Genomic DNA, 20,346 nt, shown 5'->3' with positions numbered 1-20,346 from the left:
AACCATGTCCGCGTAGATTAATCGAACCCTCGACGGCGAAAACTATGTTTGCTTGTGCCAAGTAATCAAGGAATATTTTTTTTACCATCAAAATACTTTGCACTTCAAAGAAGTTTGCTATATTCAGAAGAAACCGCTCCAGGGCCAGAAATTTCCTAAACACTCGGGGACTTACATCAAAAACTCGAAACTATAAGACCTCCGGGCCGAAAACTTCGAGCTCATAAGCCCTCAATGAGGCAACATCATGTTTACAAGGAACGACTCCAAAGCTAAAAAATTTCGATGTCTCAGGGACTGTCGCCGACTGTCACCCCATCGAGCTATCTGAAACTCAAGGCCATAAGACCCCAAGCGGGCAACCTTGAGCCCAAAAGCCCTCCATGCGGCAATGCTAGAAAATGTAAGGCCTCCATGAGGAATTATCAACAGTTTAAAACCTACATAAGGCAACCTCGAGCTCATAAGACCTCCATAAGGCAATACTAAATCTGTAAGATCTCAAGTAAGGCATGAATTATACTTGTGCCATGTAACCTATCTGTAAGACCTCAAATAAGGCATGTTCAAATTTATAAGACCATACAAAAGGCATAATCGCGTTCTTAAAGTTAAGGCTATATATTCGAACTTGTAAGACCCCTAAAAAGGCATACCCTTAATATATATGCCGAGGCTACTTGGGAACTAAAAGGCTACAGACAAACATAATGACTACGCTCACAAGGCTCCGGCCAAACTAACATGACTCGTGGATGCCCGACCATTGCCATAAAATCACAGGCCTTCAATTACTTCAAAAATACATCGAAAAGAATTGGTTAATCAGGCTACCCTTGGCATAAGCAAAAGAGATTCGATCATGTCAGCTCCGAACAATGAAAAGGCTTCAAAACAATTTATCCATCGAGCTAAACCTCCCGAGGTTCTCATCTATCATTACATAACGACTCATAATTGAGGTTCTTATCAAATCATCGAAGAGTTAAACGAACGCAAAAACTTTAAAAGTTTTTAGCGAGGGAAAAATAAAGCCATATTAGAGGTCGTACTGACCCAACACGTAAGATCCTAAGAGCCAGACTATATTAGAGGTTGTATCGACCCAACGCGTAAGAGCCTAATCGCCAGCCTATATTAGAAGTCGTACCGACCCAACGTGTAAGAGCCTAAGCGCCAGCCTATATTAGATGTCGCACCGACCCAACGCATAGGAGCCTAAGGGCCTGCTCAAAAAGCCTCATGCCAATTTTTAGACCAAAAGGTCGTTGATCTCAAATCGAAACTTGACTCGGGGACTAAGCCCCAAACGGTCAACTTTCGACTGTTACAAATCGCTCAGCAGTAGCAAGAACCTAAGGGTCTAATTTGAGGTCCAAAATTTTGGACCAATTGTCCACAAACGTCATATTTTATTCCTAAAAAGCAAAGGAAAAACAAGAAATGATGAAAATGAAAGGTTTTTTACATATATATTGGAAGTTCACAAGGGTGCATTTACAAGGCCTATGCCTAAAGCCCTTATAAGGGTAAAGGCAAATAAAACCCTAATCTACCACCGGGGTTGTTCCTTTGATGGCTCCCTCAGAGTTTTTGCTTTCAACAGCACCGACCACGGCCTCCGGGTCTTCAACGGACTCTTCCCCTTCAAAGATCTCGCCTTCATCTTCATTGTCTTCCCAGCCACTGCTCGTATCACGTTTAAAAGCAAGCAGGGCTGCAGCCTCCTCTTCTAGGGTCTTCACCCTCTCGATCTCAACAGACAAATCGATGCCCCATGCGTGTATATCCTTAAGAACCTACCTCCGAGATTCTAACCAGGCATGCTCCACGGCTCAGGTTAGTTGCAGCTCAGCCTCCTCGGACACCTTCTTGGCCTGAGCATTTGCAGTAACAGCATCCTCTTTGTACGAGGATATGAGCGCTTCGACTTCAGCCTTGGCCCCGTGTAGCATAACAACCAACTCAATATGAATATCTTTGTATTTATTACTCTCCGCACTGCATCATGAAGTTGATGTCCGACTGCGACCACCTTCCCTAGAGGGTATCTCTCTTAGAGGCTATCTCACTCACGTGCCGTTTGAGTTCGAGAATTTTAGTGTCTCTGGCTCGGAGCTCCTCCCTCATTAGGACATCTTTCTTCTCAAGATGCAAAGATCGGCCCAAAGGTGTTAAAACACTAAATTCGGGTAAGCATGTGGACAAAAATAAATGGAAACTATATAACCTGCTCATTGAGACGAGTCCTCTCTCGGGATGCCGCCTCCAAACAATCTCGAAGGCCACAGAATTCCTCGTCCTTCTTGGTAAAAAGAGCTCTAATCTTGTCGACTTCTAGGGTGAGCTTCTTGTGCTCACCCTTATAGTGAGTCAACTCGGCTTGAAACCTGGCAAAGGTCTGATTATAAAGCACCATGGCCTAGAATGGTGAAAGAAACAAAGTTAGGAAAACGAAGATCAGAGCACCGAGCAAAATTTACAAAAAATTACCTGCTCACAGAGCCTATCGATCTCACTGAAAATAAGTGAGGCATCGAGCTCGGGATTTTTCTCGGGCGCATCAAAAAGCCACTCAAATGCAGTTTTATCTCCTACGGGCGGCCCAACATAGGAAGATTCTTTATTTTGGGCATCCTGAATCTCCCTCAAAGGTAAAGTTGGTCCCGAAGGGGAATTGCTTATTTCAATAACCCCGACTGGATCAAACGGGGCCATCTCTTGTTTTTGGATAGCTTCAGAACTAGGCTCCTTTAGACCGCCTACCGAATGCACCTTAGCTCGAGGAATATTTTGGCCGTCAACTAGCTTGGGGGAATTACCCCATACACCGTCGAAGGCATCTTCAGCCCGAGGTAGGACAACAACAGCATCAAGTTCCGATTTAGAAGCCACCGGCTCAGCAATATGTGGGACAATCAGGTTTTCTCCTCCCTCGGGTGCTACTGAGGAATCATCTTTCTCCTTGCCTTCAGTTCGGGGACTCCCCAAAAATTCTAGAGTTAAGGCTGACGAATCAGCCTTAGGTTTTTCCGTTTTGGCCTTTTTCGATTTCGAAGGCTCAGTCGACTATTTCCTTTGTTTCTTCTTCTCTTTGTTAGATTTCAGGGTTTCCGTTTCCCAAGACGGTTCTTCTCTCCTCAGGGAGGCCTCTCCCAGACCTGCGCAAATACAAAATGTAAACACAAGGAATGAAGGCGCAATCGGTGATAGTTCTTCTAAAGGATTCAATTACAGCAGAAGTGAAGGTTCACCATGGTTTTTGGCCTCCCATCAAGCCCTAGACAGGTCGTGCCACACGCGTTTAACATATGGGCAAGTCGAATCTAGATGGCTAACCCAGCCCGAGAGATCCTTAACTGCGTTAGTTTATGGGAAAATTGAACCAAAGGAAAAAGAAATTATCTAATTAGTGTATCCACTTACGTTTCATGTTTCATCTTTCAGGGAATGACATCTTCTCCACTGGGATCAGGTCCGAGGTCCTAACTCAGACAAAATGGCCCATCCACCCTCTGTCCCTAACATCGCTAGTGCAAGCAAAAAAGGCTTTTGAGGCCCGACATTGGAGCTTAATCAGGCCCCCATGGAACAATCGGGGATTGTACATTCTAATCAAGTTGTTGAGGGTGAAGGGCATCTCCTTAATCATGTTTGCAAAGTATCTTATCATGCAAACAATACGCCAAAATAACAGATGAATTTGACCGAGAGTCACTCGATATCGTTTGCAGAAGTCGAGGATCACAGGGTCTATTGAAGGCGAGGATGGCTCTACCGGGCCAAGAGTAAATGGATAGGTATATACACTAAGGAAACTGTCCTTGTATGTCATTATGTCCTCTCCCCAAGAAGGAATCTCCACCAGCACCGAGTCTCCCCAGCGGCAGTCAGTCTTCACCTTCTCGGCGTCTGCTACTAAACTAATATATTGGGACATGGCTTCATATCGTCCCAGCTTCAATAAAGGATTGTCGACCTTGAAATCGAAGGTTGTTTTGAAGGATCCTGGGATGCATTCCTCAAGATGAGGGGATAATGTTACTTTGCCCTTGGATGAGCGTGAAGAAGAGGAAGGCGCATCTTCCTAAGGGACAGAAGTGGAAGTCTTTTCCATTATTGTTAAAAGATTTCAGAGGAGGGAAGAAATTGTAATCAGAGAAAGAACATTAAAGAGGAGTAAAAAGAACTCTTTTGAGGGCTTGATGATACATTGGAAAATAAGGGGCGAAGGAAGAGGTATTTATAGAGGCAAAAAGATAGCCAACTGCTGTAATCAATTCAAAGGCTTTTCAAGATTGTGTGGACATGACCTTTAGACACCTTTTCGGTCACATCAATCGATTGAGATAGCGTAACCAACATCATGATAAAAGTATCAAATAGGGAAGAATTTAAGACCGTTTCTTATCACTTTCACTCTAAGAAATGCGGGGACTATCTATATACGGCTAAAATTGGAGAGTTTCGATTTTATTATCATTATGACATTCCGTAGCCCATCTCTAGGAGGCTCGAGGCACCGCTCGAGGTTCGACCCCAGTGGTTCCCTATGCTCAACTCGGGGCATTGCAATTCGGTGCCTATCATGGACAATCGGAAAATTCCCAAGGCACGTGGTCAAAGCTGACAACGCCTGCAAGAATAGTACAGGTTCGTACCAGACCATTAAATAGTTGTACCAGCTACGTTTCTTTGTAATAATTATACATGTAACATGTTGGCCTTCCCCTTCCTATATAAAGGGGACCCTTATTATTTCTTACACATATGATATTCAATACAAGAACAAGAACATTCTCTTCTCTCTAACTTAAACATTCTCCGTTGTCTTTCCTTTGATTTGTTGCTTACATTTATTATGTTTTATTGATCGTTCCTCATTTATTATTCATCATTGAGCATAAAGATAAATTATTGAGGATCTTGGAACTGTTAGTCCTTTATCGATCATCCCCAATCAAGCTCACTAGCTCAACCTCGAGGCCCATCTTAGGCCAGTGTGAGACCCCGATTCGCAGCCTTTCGGTTTGGATAACAACACTTCCTCTTACTCTTACTTTTCTTTCCTAGCTCACACTTAGCATATGTCTCTTAACAACTAGAATTAAAATAAACCCGTATTTTTAGAACCACAAAATCAAATCTAATTGTAATTACCATTTTCAAGGTAAACAAAAAGTCAGAGAGCATAAAGTGTGAATAGTACATGGAAGCCCTATTTATAGGTTAACCCAGTCAGGTCCAGAACTTCTTGAGTGCGGCCGCACAATTTTGAGTTTGAAGAAGCTCTGTGATCCGCACAAAAGTGAGTGTGGCCGCAGAATTTGTGCGGACCGCACAATTTTGTGTGCGACCGCAAATTATAAATGAAACTTGACAGGCCAATCTTCAAAGAGCATGAACTTTTGGTTTTCCAGTTGTGCGACTGCACACTGAATTGTGCGGCCGTAGAGTGATTGTGCGGTCTGCATAATTTTGGTGCGGTTCGCACTTTTGTGACACTTAGCCAATTTTTCTTGCACAGTCTCAGCAATGCACACCCATTCTTGCATACACTTCAAAACAAGTTAGCACAAAACAAAGCCTATCTAATCTAAAGAAGAAAACCAAGAAAAAGAAAAAGAAACATGGGTTGCCTCCCAAGAAGCGCCTGATTTAACATCACGTCATGATGTAGATTACCAATCATTTGAAATGAAGAACCGCCACAATGTGGCCATCATTAACCTTGCCAAGATAATGTTTAACCCGATGCCCATTGACCTAAACACCTCATCGTTCTTATTTTTCAAATCTAGAGCACCAAAGGTGTTTAGATTCACCTCTTCAAAGGGGCCACTCCATTTTGACTTCAACTTGCTCGGAAACATCTGTAACCGAGAATTGAACAATATCACAAGATCACCTTCTTTAAACCCCTTGTTGTGGATGTACTTGTCATGGAGGTACTTCATCTTCTCCTTGTAACGGGACAAACATGTGTTGGCATGATACCGGAATTCATCAAGCTCATTCAATTGTGCCACCCTTAAGTTTGCGGCGACATCCCACTCAAGGTTCAACTTCTTCAAAGTCCACATGGCCTTGTTCTCAAGTTCCATCAGAAGATGACACACTTTCCCGAAGACCAATTGATATGGAGACATCCCAATCAATGTTTTGTAGGCCGTCCTATAAGCCCAAAGAGCATCATCAAGTTCTTTTGGCTAATCCGTCCGGTTGGCATTCACAGTCTTTGATAAAATACTCTTGATCTCCCAGTTAAAGACTTCAACTTGTCCGCTTTCTTGAAGATGGTAGGGGGTCGAGACTTTTGAGTAACACCATACTTGGTGAGTAAGGTATCAAAAGACTTGTTGAAAAAAAGCGAACCCCCATCACTAATAATAGCCCTATGAGTACCGAATCTTGTAAAGATGTTCTTCTTCAGAAATGCCACCACACTTCGAGTTTTGTTGTTGGGTAAAGCCACAACTTCAACCCATTTTGACACATAGTCCCCAGCTACCAAAATGTAAGTGTTCTCACAAGAACTCACGAACGGTCCCATGAAATCAATACCCCAAACATAAAAGATATCAATTTCCAAGATAGTGGTGAGGGGCATATCATTATTCTTAGAAATCCCACCGGCCCTTTGAAACTCATCACAATGCTTGACTAGATCACTAGCGTCCTTGTAGGGAGTAGGCCAATAGAATCCACAACTCAGCATGTTAGTAGTCGTTCTCGCTCCACCATGGTGACCACCATACTGTGAAGAGTGGCAAGCCTCAAGAATTCCCATTTGTTCTTCCTTCGGCACACATCGGCGGATCACACCATCGATATATATCTGGAAAAGATACGACTTATCCCAATAATAGTCAATGCAATCCTGTTTGAGCTTCTTCCTTTAGTTTGAAGAGAACTCATTCAGTACAATGTCGCTCACAAGATAATTGACTAAATCGGCAAACCCTGGCATCCTAGACATTGAAATGGCTAGAAATTGCTCGCCGGGGAAGGAATCATTGATCTCAAGGCCGTCATGTGGCCTTCCCTCCTCCTCCAAACGAGACAAGTGGTTCTCCTTGTCTTGACTTAGTTTTCACTAACCTTGCGGTCTTGAATTTCTAGATCAAACTCTTGTAATAGAAGTACCCACCGTATCAACCTTGCCTTAGAATCTTTCTTGCTCATCAAGTACCAAAGCGCCGCATGGTCGGTGTGAACAATCACCTTTGTACCCATCAAATACGGGCGGAACATAAAGTACCAAAGCGCCGCATGGTCGGTGTGAACAATCACCTTTGTACCCATCAAATACGGGCGGAACTTCTCCATAGCAAAAACAATAGCAAGTAGCTATTTTTTGGTCACTGTGTAATTGACTTGGGCATCATTCATAGTCTTGCTAACATAGTAGACCAGATGGAAGATTTTGTTGATGAGTTTCCCTAAAACTACTCCAACTGCCACATCACTAGCGTCACACATGAGCTCAAAAGGTAAGCTCCAATCCGGCGCGGTGATAATAGGAGTAGTAGTCATTTTGAACTTGAGCAATTCGAATGCCTTCATACAATATTCATTGAAATGGAACTTGGCATCCTTCTCCAAAAGTTTACATAAAGGGTTTACCACCTTGGAAAAGTCTTTGATGAATCGGCGATAGAAACCTGCATGACCCAAGAAGCTTCTCACTCCCTTCACACATGTAGAGGGAGGGAGTTTGGATATTACCTCAATTTTGGCCTTGTCGACCTCAATACCATGCTTTGAAATTTTGTGGCCAAGGACTATGCCTTCCTTCACGTGAAGTGACATTTCTCCCAATTCAACACCAAATTTGTATCCTCACATCTAGCCAAGACCCTTTCCAAATTGTTCAAGCAATCTTCAAAAGAATTCCCAACCACGGAGAAATCATACATGAGACCTCAAGAATATCCTCCACCATATCGGTGAAAATAGCTATCATACACCGTTGAAAAGTCGTTGGCGCATTAGACAAACCAAATGGCATCTGCGAGAATGCGAAAGTACCATAGGGACAAGTGAAAGTGGTATTCTCTTGATCCTCAGGTGCAGTAAGGATTTGATTTTAGCCAGAGTATCCATCAAGGAAGCAATAAAAAGCACGTTCGGTCAACCTATCAAGCATTTGATCAAGAAATAGAAGAGGGAAATGATCTTTCCGAGTGACTTTGTTAAGCTTTCTATAGTCCATGCACACTTTCCACCCGGTGACAGTTCTTGTGTGGATCAATTCATTCTTGTCATTTGTTATCACAGTCATACCCCCTTTCTTTGGGACACACTGCACTGGAGAGGTCCACGAGCTATTGGAAATAGAGTAAACAACCCCGATATCCTACCACTTGATTATCTCCTTCTTCACCACCTCTTGTATCGCTTCATTTATCCTCCTTTCGTGTTAAACAGAGGGTTTGGCACCCTCCTCCAAACTAATCTTGTGCATGTAAAAGGCGGGACTTATGCCTAAGATAACCACCAATGTCCATCTGATTGCTCTTTTCCTCCTTTGTAGCACCTCCAATGTGGACTCTACTTGCATGTTAGTTAAACAAGAAGAAAGGATAAACGGTAAAGTAGAACAAGGGCCAAGGAATTCACACCTGAGATGCGGAGGCAATGGCTTTAACTCCAAAGTGGGAGGCTCCTCAATTAAGGGCTTTGTTGTTGGAGTCTTCCGATTTTCAAGATCCAAAGATAGCTTGCGGGGCTCATAAGTGTATGACCCCATCCATTGCAATGCATTCACACACTCCACATAGCCTTCTTTCTCCTTATCAGCTTCAATATTGAGCAAAACGACTTCCAAATTATACTCAACATTTATTGTAGCACTAGAATCATCAATAATCACATTGGTGACCAAATCCACGAACAAACAAACTTCATTACTATTCAGTTGCCTCACAGATTTGCATACATGGAAGACCACCTTTTTGTCACCCACCCGAAAAGTGAGCTCACCGACTTTCACATCAATAAGAGCCTTCCCCGTAGCGAGGAAAGGTCTACCGAAAATGATAGGAACCTTATAGTCCACTTCACAATCAAGAATCACAAATTCTGCCGGGATGATGAACTTATCATCATGAACTAACACATCACTATTAATACCCAATGGCCTCTTCATAGTACGATCCGCCATTTTCAACCTCATGGATGTGGGTCTTGGTTTAACAATCCCCAAAGTTTTGAAAACCGAGTAGGGCATTAAGTTGATACTCGCCCCAAGGTCACATAAAATTTTGGCATAGTCGGCACTACCAATAGTGCAAGGGATTGTGAAGCACCGAGATCTTCCAATTTTGGAGCCATTGAGTGCACAATAGCACTCACTTGATGTCTCATCTTGATAGTCTCACAATTCATTGATCTTTTCTTTGTCACTAGATCCTTCATGAACTTTGCGTGTCCCGGCATTTGTTCCAATGCCTCAACCAACGACACATTAATAGACAAACTTTTCATCATATCAATAAACGTTTTGAATTGGTTCTCACTATTTTACTTTGCAAACCTTTAAGGGTATGGAGGAGGAGGCCTTGGCATTGGTGCCTTAGCCTTTGGCACTACCGGTTCCAGTATGTCTATCATATGTTCCCTAAATGAGTTCACTTCTTCTTGCGTCTCCTCCACATTTTCATCAATATCAATTCTCACTTCCTCATTAGCTTGAACCACATTGCTTGGAATTTCATCTTCTTGAATCACAACATTTTCATCCACAATTCTTCTTTGATTTGAGGTGGTTGCATCTCCACCTTTTTCACTTCTTGTAGTCACGGCCATAACATGTCTCGTATTATTCCCACCCTCTGGGTTCACTACCATATCATTAGGTAGTACCCCCTTAGGATGAGCTTTCAAAGCTTGTGAGATTTGGCCTAATTGAACTTCCAAATTGTGAATAGAAGTGTTTTGAGAGGCTAGTTGAGCATCAGAGTCGGCAGTTGTCACACCTCCTTTTTCTACCACCGGAAGGGGTATAGGGGAGTTTTTCCAATTAAAGTGACAATAATCGAAACGGATTTATTTATTTAAGTTCAGAGTTGCCACTTGGGATAATTTATGTTGTCCTAAGTCACTGGTTTAAAATCCCGAATCGAGTCCGTGAAACACAGAAATCCGGGTAAGGAATTTTGTTAACCCAAGAGAAGGTGTTAGGCATTCCCGGGTTCTGTGATTTTAGCACGGTCACTCAAATATTATTATTGACCTATTTATCTGATTTTAAAAATATTTTTGAAACCTATGTACATTTTATCCTTTTTAAAACCACTTTTAATAATCCGATTGTCATACAACTAATTATTTGATTACACATTGTGAATCATGTCATGGGAATCGTACCCACGATCCACAATATGTTTATTTTATTAACAAGATTAAATTGTGGTCGGGTCACATAAATGTACCCCCCATATTTTAGAAATTAAGCATCACAACTGCGTCACAGGAACCGTACCCGTAGCTATGACAATTTATTTAATTAACGCACCTAAAGCAAGACTACGAGAGTTCAAAGCATTTTTCTACATTAATAAAGATATTGATGTGAGGGCCATAGACTATGTGATTTGATGACACACCTCAACTTATTTACAAAAAGTATTCAACTAAAAATGAATTATGGATGTTCAAGCTTCATCTAGTTAAAGCCAATCTATAGCTACTAAATATAAGTAAGCATTTGGATAAATAAAGATGCTTAATTATTCGGAAGAGTTTGGGCCAGCATTAAGCCCAATATTATTTAAAGATCTTTCAAAGGGATAACAAGGAAATTGGGCTCGAGATTGAGCCCAGGGATGAAGACAAAAGCAAGAGGCCCCAATAGTTTTGAATAGCCAAGTACCAAGCCTAATCCTTCCATGGTCTAACTTCCAATTATTAGAGAAACCCAATTCTATTATATCAAACGTGAAAAACTTAATAGATTAAGGCTACTGAATAAAATAGGGCTCAGAATTGAGCCCAAAAAGCGAAAAGAAATAAGAGAACACATGTTGAGACCAATTCCAGGCGGAATGCCTTATATGGGCCAAGGTTGGGCCCAACAGCCTCCACGAAGGAAGGCCTTTACATTAAGGCCCTCTGAGACTTAGTCCCATGTAGCAGACACCACACAAAAATCCAAAGGTTTGAACAAAAACATATCATGGATCTTAATTCATCACCACCATTAAGACTAACAATGAAAGATTGAATCCTAAACTTATTCATGATTTAACTTGTAACTTAAACATACAAATGTTTCAACATTAAAGGCCCCAATGAGGCCCGTCTCCCTCTAATTTACCCATGGCAAAACAAAGCAGCAATTCTGAACACCAAGGTGCATAAATTCCTAGATTATAAACTTAACTTTAATGACTTGCTATTAATAGTGACAGTATGGACAATTTACATATACAAACTAATCTTAGCCAAACATAAGATGATTTAACACATACTGAATATTAATATTAACTCATTGTGTATTAACCTAGCCCTAAATAACATTAAAACTCAGGATGACTTAGCTGAGGGTATTCATCCATTCAAGCACATACGGACAGCATACAGTCAAAGGTTCTAACATAGTCCCAAATATTACAACTCTTAGGCATAGCAAAATTGTTCAGCCACACATGAAATAACTAAACCAATTCTAACTTTCAGATCTAAACATTGTGACTGAATTATATAATAAAGCACCTGTTCTAAACAAGCTTAAATAGATGGAAAGAAACTACAAACAAAAGAAAGAAACAAAGAGGACATTAAACAAAAAAAGATCTGGAGTTTTCAACTTCAAGCCAATATATTACATCTTCATTTTTGCATTTCAAAGCTCATGAGGAATACCTAATACAACAAATAGAAGAAAAGAACCCTGAAGCCAGCAAAAATGAACAAAAAATAGAAGTCCAGTAGCAGTAGCGCAACTCCAAAATTAAACCATGTTTTGAGCTTTTAAAATCCAGAAATTTCAAGAGAACTTGTTCTAGTTTTTCTTGTGAAAATCAGAGAAAATTCAGCTATTCAATGAAACAGTGTAGAACTTTTTTGGGGGGGGGGAGTGTTTAGGGTCTGAAAATCTATCTAAAGAGTGAGGGAAAGGTTCTATATATAAGCCATGAAAATGCCATGTGATGTAGAACAAAATTAGGGAATTATTTCCTCACACAGCCCCTAAAGCATCTTTCTAACTGAATTGGGACAGCTGTCAGTCTCTAGTTGATTTCAGCATTTTGTGCTGGCCAAATAGGACCAGCTGCTCCTTTTCAAAAACATTCCTAAAGCAGCTTTACCTTATTTCCCTTAATTTTAACTCTTGAAAGACCCTTAAAGTTCTTTTATTGTTCAATTGAACCTACCAGTTTCTAATGACATACAAATTAGGGCAAACACTAACAAGGCCAGCAAATATCCGAAATTAAATCAAAAACAAACAAACAGATCATGAAACAATGCAATTAAACTTAGAGTACTAAGCATCCAAAAACCTAAAATAAACTTAACCCTAACAAGAATTAAATCATGATGGAATCAGCGGGAAGTTTCATGCAAGGAAACATGCTACAATATGCTATTTCATATTAAAACAGTCAAGATGAACAAACACATGAAATTGGACACTGAAAATCCTAAAGCATGCAATTAAACACCAGAAATAAAAAAAAAACAGAAAAACAAGAAGAAACAGAATAAGAAAAGAAAATCATGCTAAATTTAGCCTAAATAGTTAAGAGTCAAAATTAATCTAAGCTAGTAGATAATAAAATTAACTTGAACATAAGCAAAAGAAGATCAAAAAACAAAACAAAACAAAGAAATAAAGAGGAGGGAACTGATTCTTAACTAGAATGAGCATGACGCCTGAAGAAAATCGAAGAGTGACGAGGGTGATGAACTTTACTGGGCATCCGTGACCTTGGTCGGAGGTCGGCAACCCTCGAATCAAGCCAAGACTAGCATTAGTCAATTGTTCTTAGCCAGAACGATTGCTTAACGCAAGTATCGAGTCAAGTCGAGCCCTATGAGGCAAGGAATCATATTTAGGGTTTTCTTCAAAGGCTCAGATCTGGATTTAAAGAAAATAGGTGGGGATTTTGGGAAGCTAATGGTGGATTTAGGAAGAGGAGAGGATGGGGTTTGCATGGTACTAATTTGGGGAAGTTTGGAGCGTCGGAGCCGTCGTGAGGCGATTTTTGGCGGGTGGTCAACGGCGGAGGTGGCGTGGGGATTTAGGGCGACTAGGGTTTGGCTCATGGTTTGGGTGAGAGATAGTATGAGAGGGGTAATGTGGGGGTCAGACCTGGTTCGGACACTCTTATACTGATTGTATGTCCAGTTCTGAGCTGTTGGATGCCAATGATCCAACGGTTGTGATGAAGGAAAGCAAAACGGGGTCGTTTAGTTTAAAAATAGGGGTGGATCGGGTAGGTTAATTGTTTGGGCCTGGGTGGTTTGGGAACGGACTTGGGCATAAAATTATCCCAAATTCAAATTTAAACCCTTTTGTTTAATTATCCTTTTTATTTCCTTTTTTCTTTGTTTTTCTTTTTCTTTAATTAAAAATCCTAAATTAAATCCCTAAATTAATTTAAATTGTAAAATTAAGCTAATTACCTAACTATAATATTTATAACAATTAGTTGATCCAAGATTAAAAGAGAAAAATTACTAATCTAAAATATAAAGCTAAAAATGTAGAAGTGAACCAATTTTTGTGATTTTCATCTTAATCAAACAATTAATTAACTAAACAATCCTAAAAATATTAAAACAAAATCTCAATGCAATGCATGGTATTTTCGGTATTTTTTATGATTTTAATAAAATTAAACGTGCACAAAAATACAAATAATTAATAAAAAATATGCAAAAATTCTGTAAAATTGCAAACAATTTGGAAAAAATCTATTTTCCTTATTTTATAGGATTATTTCATATAGGGCAAAAATCACGCGCTCACAGCTGCCCCTCTTTGCTCGAAAACATAAAGAGTTTTCGGGCAAAGATAAAGTGAGCAAATACGAGCGATTTTTGCCCGTTTGGATACTCCATGGGAAGCAATTTTGAAAATCTTGACTGAACCCTGCTTCCAAGGTTGCCTACATATCCTTGGCTATAAAGGAATCAGGTCAGTGTAGTTCTGGAAGTTTTGGTAGCTGGGACTACTGAGAAGTTGTGATTTTACTGCTACTGCTGCTGCTGCTATTGCTTGTTGAACTCCTTATTACACCAAAACCAAAATGAAAAGAAGCTAGGCTAAACTATGATCTACAAGTTACAAGAATCCTATCAATATATCTTCAAACTTGATCTTGAAACTTCTGCAGTTCTATCGTGCATCTTGAACTATTGACTCGCACTCTCGAGATGAGCTTCTGTTGTTGCTAACTCGAATTGAATTATGAAATGTATTCCCTTGTTATCCAGGTGGGTGCCTGATGCTAAAACATGAAATGTATTCCCTTGTTATCCGGGTGGGCGCCTGATACGAAACTTTAAATGTATTCCCTTGTTATCCAGGTGGGTGCCTGATGCAAAACTTGAAAATGAATTCCCTTGTTATCCAGGTGGGCGCCTGATGCCAAACTTGAAAATGAATTTCCTTGTTACCTAGGTGGGCGCCTGATGTAAAACTTGAAATGTATTCCATTGTTATCCAGATGGGCGCCTGATACGAAACTTGAAATGTATTCCTTTGTTATCCAGGTGGGTGCCTGATGCAAAACTTGAAATGTATTCCCTTGTTATCTAGGTGGGCGCCTGTTACAAAACTTGAAAATGAATTCCCTTGTTATCCAGGTGCCGCCTAATACAAAACTTGAAATGTATTCCCTTATTATCCAGATGGGCGCTTGATGCGAAACTTGAAACGTATTCCCTTGTTATCCAGGTGGGCGCCTAATGAAAAACTTGAAATGTATTCCCTTGTTATCTAGGTGGGCGCCTGATGCGAACTTGAAATGTATTTCCTTGTTATCCAGGTGGACGCCTGATGCAAAACTTGACAATGAATTCCCTTGTTATCCAGGTGGGCGCCTGATGCAAAACTTGAAAATGAATTCCCTTGTAATCCAGGTGGGCGCCTGATGTAAAACATGAAATGTATTCCCGTGTTATCTAGGTGGGTTCCTAATGCAAAATTGATATGTATTCCCTGTTATTCAGGTGGGCGCATATGCAAAACTTGAAAATGAATTCTCTTGTTATCCAGGTGGGCGCCTGATGCAAAACTTCAAATGTATTCCCTTGTTATCCAGGTGGGTGCCTGATGCAAACTTGAAATATATTCCCTTGTTATCCAGGTGGGCACTTGAAATTTATTCCCTTGTTATCCAGGTGGGCGCCTGATGCAAACTTGAAATGTATTACCTTATTATCCAGGTGGGCGCCTGATGCAAAAAAACGAAAATGTATTCCCTTGTTATCCAGGTGGGCGTGTGATGCGAAACTTGAAATGTATTCCCTTGTTATCCAGGTGGGCGCCTGATGCAAAATTTGAAATGTATTCCCTTGTTATCCAGGTGGGCGCCTGATGTAAAAACTTGAAATATATTCCTTTGTTATCGAGCTGGGCGCCTGATGTTGAAACTTAAAATATTCCCTTGTTATCTAGATGGGCGCCTGATGCGAAACTTTGAAATGAATTCCCTTTTTTTTCAGGTGGGCGCCTGCGGTTGTGACAAAATAAACAAAACAAAAGAAACTTTTCTGCCCAGTTTCATACCGGGGACATCTATGAGTGTTAATCGAATCATGTTATCTAAAAGAACCTTAAGAATTTAAAAGCTAAATCCCATTATCCAGGAGGGCCGTGAAAATTAAATCTCATCTTAAGAATGAAAACCTGAAAGCTGGATTCTATTTCCTAAAGGTAAAACTTAAACTAAATCCCATTATCCAGGAGGGTCCTAAAAACTTGAACTTAAATCCCATTATTCAGGAGGGCCCTAAGAACTTGAAATTAAATCCCATTATTCAGGTGCATCCTGACAACTTTAAACTACATCCCATTATTCAGTAGGGTCCTAAAAACTCGAAATTAAGTCCCATTCTCCGGGAGGGTCCTGAGAACTTTAAATTAAATCCCATTATCCAGGAGGGTCCTGAGAACTTTAAATTAAATCTCATTCTCCAGGAGGATCCTGAAAACTTGAAACTAAATCCCATTATCCAGGAGGGTTCTAAAAACATTAAATTAAATCCCATTATTTAGGAGAGTCCTGGGAATTTTAAATTAAATCTCATTCTCCAGGAGAGTCCTGAGAACTTTAAATTAAAAATCCCATTATCTAAGAGGTCTTGAGAACTTTTCGGCCAAATCTGTCTGCCACTTGCTTTCCTCACGGAGGGTTCCTTTGGAACAAACAAAATTCCTGCCCCTGTTTCAATCAAAGAAAGTTTTATCAGTTTGAAAATGTGGTGGTTAGTTTGTGGCATTCTTGCTGAAGGTGGCCTTTCCACTGCCATGCTTTGTTCTGATCGGCTGCCTTGGGCTAGCAAAGAATTGTTGAACTTCTGATCGAATTTCAACCATAGAAGATTCGGGTGCCTCACACTCATCTTGTTGTTTTACATTTCTGTCCTCAAAATTCAAACCTGTATATTTCCTTAAAATTTACGAAACTAATCGACCACTTGAAACTCCCACTGGCGCCTTATTTTCATTTGAACCATGCTATTTTGGTATGCTTTGGCGCACTTTGCTTTGTGCAATTGAAAGTTGGTAATAAGTTTTGAAATCCTTCCTTGTTTGCTTAACAAGGCTAACATTGAAAAAGACTTAGAGAAGTAGACCCAAAATAAAATGAAATACAGTGACTTCGAGTGTTAGGAATAAAGAGAAAAATTTGAAACAGGATGACTGTTTGAGGAAGAAAAGGAAAAAAGACTTATCTGAACAAAGCAGCTGGTACCAATGATCATGACATGCATTTTGGACTAATCAGCGCAGACCGTTCACCTAATCATATTTCATTTTTTACCCCATCTTCATACTTCGAAACTGGGATTTTCTATAATCCAATCTCTCTGCAAAGTCACGAGCCTCATTCGGCTTGAAGTGCCCTGACGGGTTTTCACCAACAAACCTCTCTTATTTGTTCATCTCTCAACTCACTGTCTCCTTACGGTGCTTGCGAAGGTTTTCATCAATAAGACTCTCATTTTAGTTTTCTCTCAGCTTTCCATCGCCTTACAGTGCCCGTGAGGGTTTTCACCAATAAGACTCTCTTATTTATTCATTTTCCTTGTGTAGACCATAGTGTTGCCCAAGATGTGAATCATACCTCTATCTCGCTTGACTTTGCACTCATCAAAGATTGATCGGAAGTTCTTTCTTTGGACCGTAATATGGGATTTTGGATAGGGTTAGAAAGAAGTATCATAAAGGCTCAAAAACAACTTGAAATGAAAGGGTTCAGAATTACAACTTTTGGAATCAGATCTTTACAAAATCACAACTTCTGCCCCAGTTTCTTTGCTCGGGGAATTTTGAATTTTTATTTTGATGGGACCGAACCGTGAGGCTGGCTACGTATCCTTAAAAGGAATCAGGTCGAACGTAGTTCAAGGAATAGGAATTGCTTTGTTTTTGTTACTTTTTTTTCTTCTTTTTTTCTCTTTTTTTCTTTTCTCTTTTTTCTTTTCTTTCCTTTTTCTTTTCTTTCTTTTGATTTTTTTCATTTTTCTATTTCTCTTTTCTTTTTCTTTTTCTTTTTCTTTTTGTTTATATCTTTTGTATCCGTATTTCTAAACTCTGATTCTGATTTCAAAAGAGGGGTACGAAAGAAAATATATAAGGCTCAAAAGGGGCAATCAAGGGATAAAGTGTTTAGGTAGCAGAATAAATTGACTTCGTCATTCCAATCGTCAAAACATGCCAAGTACAAACAACACAAATAGACAAACCAAAGATATCATACATAATATCTTTTGACTACGTCAGAATTGATAGTCATATCTACACATTTGCCTTCTATATTTGTTAAATACAAAGCACCATTGGACAACACTCTTGTTACAACGAACGGACCTTGCCAATTTGGGGTAAACTTGCCTTTATCTTCCGCCTGATGCGGAAGGATGCGTTTCAATACTTGCTGACCCACTTCAAATTTCTGGGGACACACCTTCTTGTTGTATGCTCTTGTCATTCTCTTCTTATACAATTGACCATGCCACACTGCCGTCATTCTTTTCTCTTCAAAAAGACTTAACTGCTCCAACCGGGTTTTGACCCATTCATCATCATCAATTTTAGCTTCAGCAACAATTCGAAGGGATGGAATTTCGACCTCCGCGAGTATAACTGCTCCAGTACCATTTACCAGCAAGTAAGGAGTTGCACCTACTGAAGTGCGAACAGTAGTACGGTAACCCAGCAGAGCAAATGACAGCTTTTCATTCCATTGCCTAGAACCTTGCACCATCTTCCGAAGTATCTTCTTTATGTTCTTGTTAGCCACCTCAACAACTCCATTTTCCTTGGGGCGATACGGGGTGGAATTTCGATGTGTAATATTGAACTGTTGGCACACTTCTTTCATCAAATGGCTGTTAAGATTAGAACCATTGTCCGTGATGATGAAGTTTATTCCAAACCGACAAATGAAGTTTGAATGAACAAAATCGACCACAGCCTTCTGGGTCACAGATTTGAACATCATAGTCGATGGCCACCAGAATAAACCTGTGCCCATTTGACGCCGCTGGCTCAATCAGTCCAATGACATCCATTCCCCAAGCAACAAAAGGCCAAGGTGCGGACATTGTATGCAACTCCGACGGCGAAGAATGAATCAAATCACCATGTACCTGCATTGATGACACTTGCGCACAAAGCTAATGCAATCTCGTTCCATGGTGAGCCAATAATATCCTGCTCGCAGAATTTTCTTTGCCAAAACATACCCACTCATATGTGGTCTGCAAACTCCAGAATGCACTTCGGTCATGATAGTCGTGGCTTGTTTAGCATCTATGCACCTCAGTAGTCCAAGATCTAGAGTTCTCTTGTACAAAATTCCTCCGCTCAAGAAAAATCCACTAGCCAAATGTTGAAATGTTCTCTTTTGATCACTTGTGGCCTGTACCGGATACACCCTCATCTTGATGTATTGCCGGATATCATGGAACCACGGTTCACCATCAAGTTCCTCCTCAACCACATTACAGTAAGCATGTTGATCACGAACTTCAATATGCAGAGGGTCAACATAAGCCTTATTCGAATGGTGTAACATTGAAACCAAGGTAGCCAAAGCATCAGCAACCTCATTACGGATCCTAGGAATATGCCTGAACTCTACTGATCTGAATCGTTGACAAAGATCATGCAAACATTGTCGATATGGTATGAGTTTTAAATCCCGAGTTTCCTATTCTCCCTGAATCTGGTGCACTAACAAGTTCGAATCTCCCAAGACCAAGACTTCTTGGACTCCCATATCTACAGCTAACCTTAAACCTAGAATGCACGCCTCATACTCAGTCATGCTGTTAGTATAATAGAAATAAAGCTAGGCCGTAACAGGGTAGTGATGCCCTGTTTCAGAAATGAGCACAGCCCCTATTCCGACACCCTTCATGTTAGTAGCTCCATCAAAGAAAAGTTTCCAACCTGGATTTTTATCCTGCTCCACCTCGTCAATATGCATAACCTCTTCATTAGGAAAATAAGTCCTCAATGGCTCATACTCTTCATCCACCGGGTTCTCGACCAAATGGCCGTCCAATGCTTGGGCTTTCATCGCGGTTCGAGTCACATAGATGATGTCAAACTCTGTGAGCAAAATCTGCCACTTTGCAAGTTTTCTTGTGGGCATAGGCTTCTAAAAATATACTTTAGAAGATCCAGGCAAGAAATGAGGCAAGTGACGACAGATAATGCTTCAACTTTTGTGCCACCCAAGACAGGGCACAACATGTCCTTTCATGAGGAGTATACTTAACCTCATAGGATGTAAACTTCTTGATGAGATAATAGATGGCTTGCTCCTTCCTGCCAGTGATGCCATGTTGACCCAACACACAACCGAATGAATTATCTAGGACTGTCAAATAGAGAATTAAAGGTCTCCCAAGTTTCGGCGGGACTAGCATAGGTGGGTTTGACAAGTACCCCTTGATCTTATCAAATGCCTCCTAGCACTCATTAGTCTGTTTGACCGCAACATCCTCTTTTAGCAACTTAAAGATGGGCTCACAAGTTGTCGTTAGTTGAGCAATAAACCTGCTGATGTAGTTTAAACACCCGAGTAGACTTATCACCTCAGTCATATTCCTTGGGGTGGCAATTCTTGGATAGCTTTGATCTTTGACGGATCC

At 40.5% G+C, this 20,346-nt stretch overlaps 1 protein-coding gene across 1 annotated transcript; it reads right to left on the bottom strand.

Moving 5' to 3' along the window:
• Positions 1–9,540: 9,540 nt before the first annotated feature.
• LOC138871061 (uncharacterized) lies at positions 9,541–19,514 on the bottom strand. The gene is made up of 4 exons (XM_070148912.1): positions 19,426–19,514; positions 18,954–19,332; positions 18,053–18,728; positions 9,541–9,989 (listed from the first exon to the last, which is right to left on the bottom strand). Exons 1-4 carry the CDS (start codon positions 19,512–19,514, stop codon positions 9,541–9,543), a joined length of 1,593 nt encoding a protein of 530 aa, XP_070005013.1.
• Between the last annotated feature and the right edge of the window lie 832 nt (positions 19,515–20,346).

The sequence above is a fragment of the Nicotiana sylvestris genome, chromosome 6 (genome assembly GCF_000393655.2).
Source record: "Nicotiana sylvestris chromosome 6, ASM39365v2, whole genome shotgun sequence".
NCBI lineage: Eukaryota > Viridiplantae > Streptophyta > Magnoliopsida > Solanales > Solanaceae > Nicotiana > Nicotiana sylvestris.
This window is presented reverse-complemented; position numbering and strand designations above follow the sequence as displayed.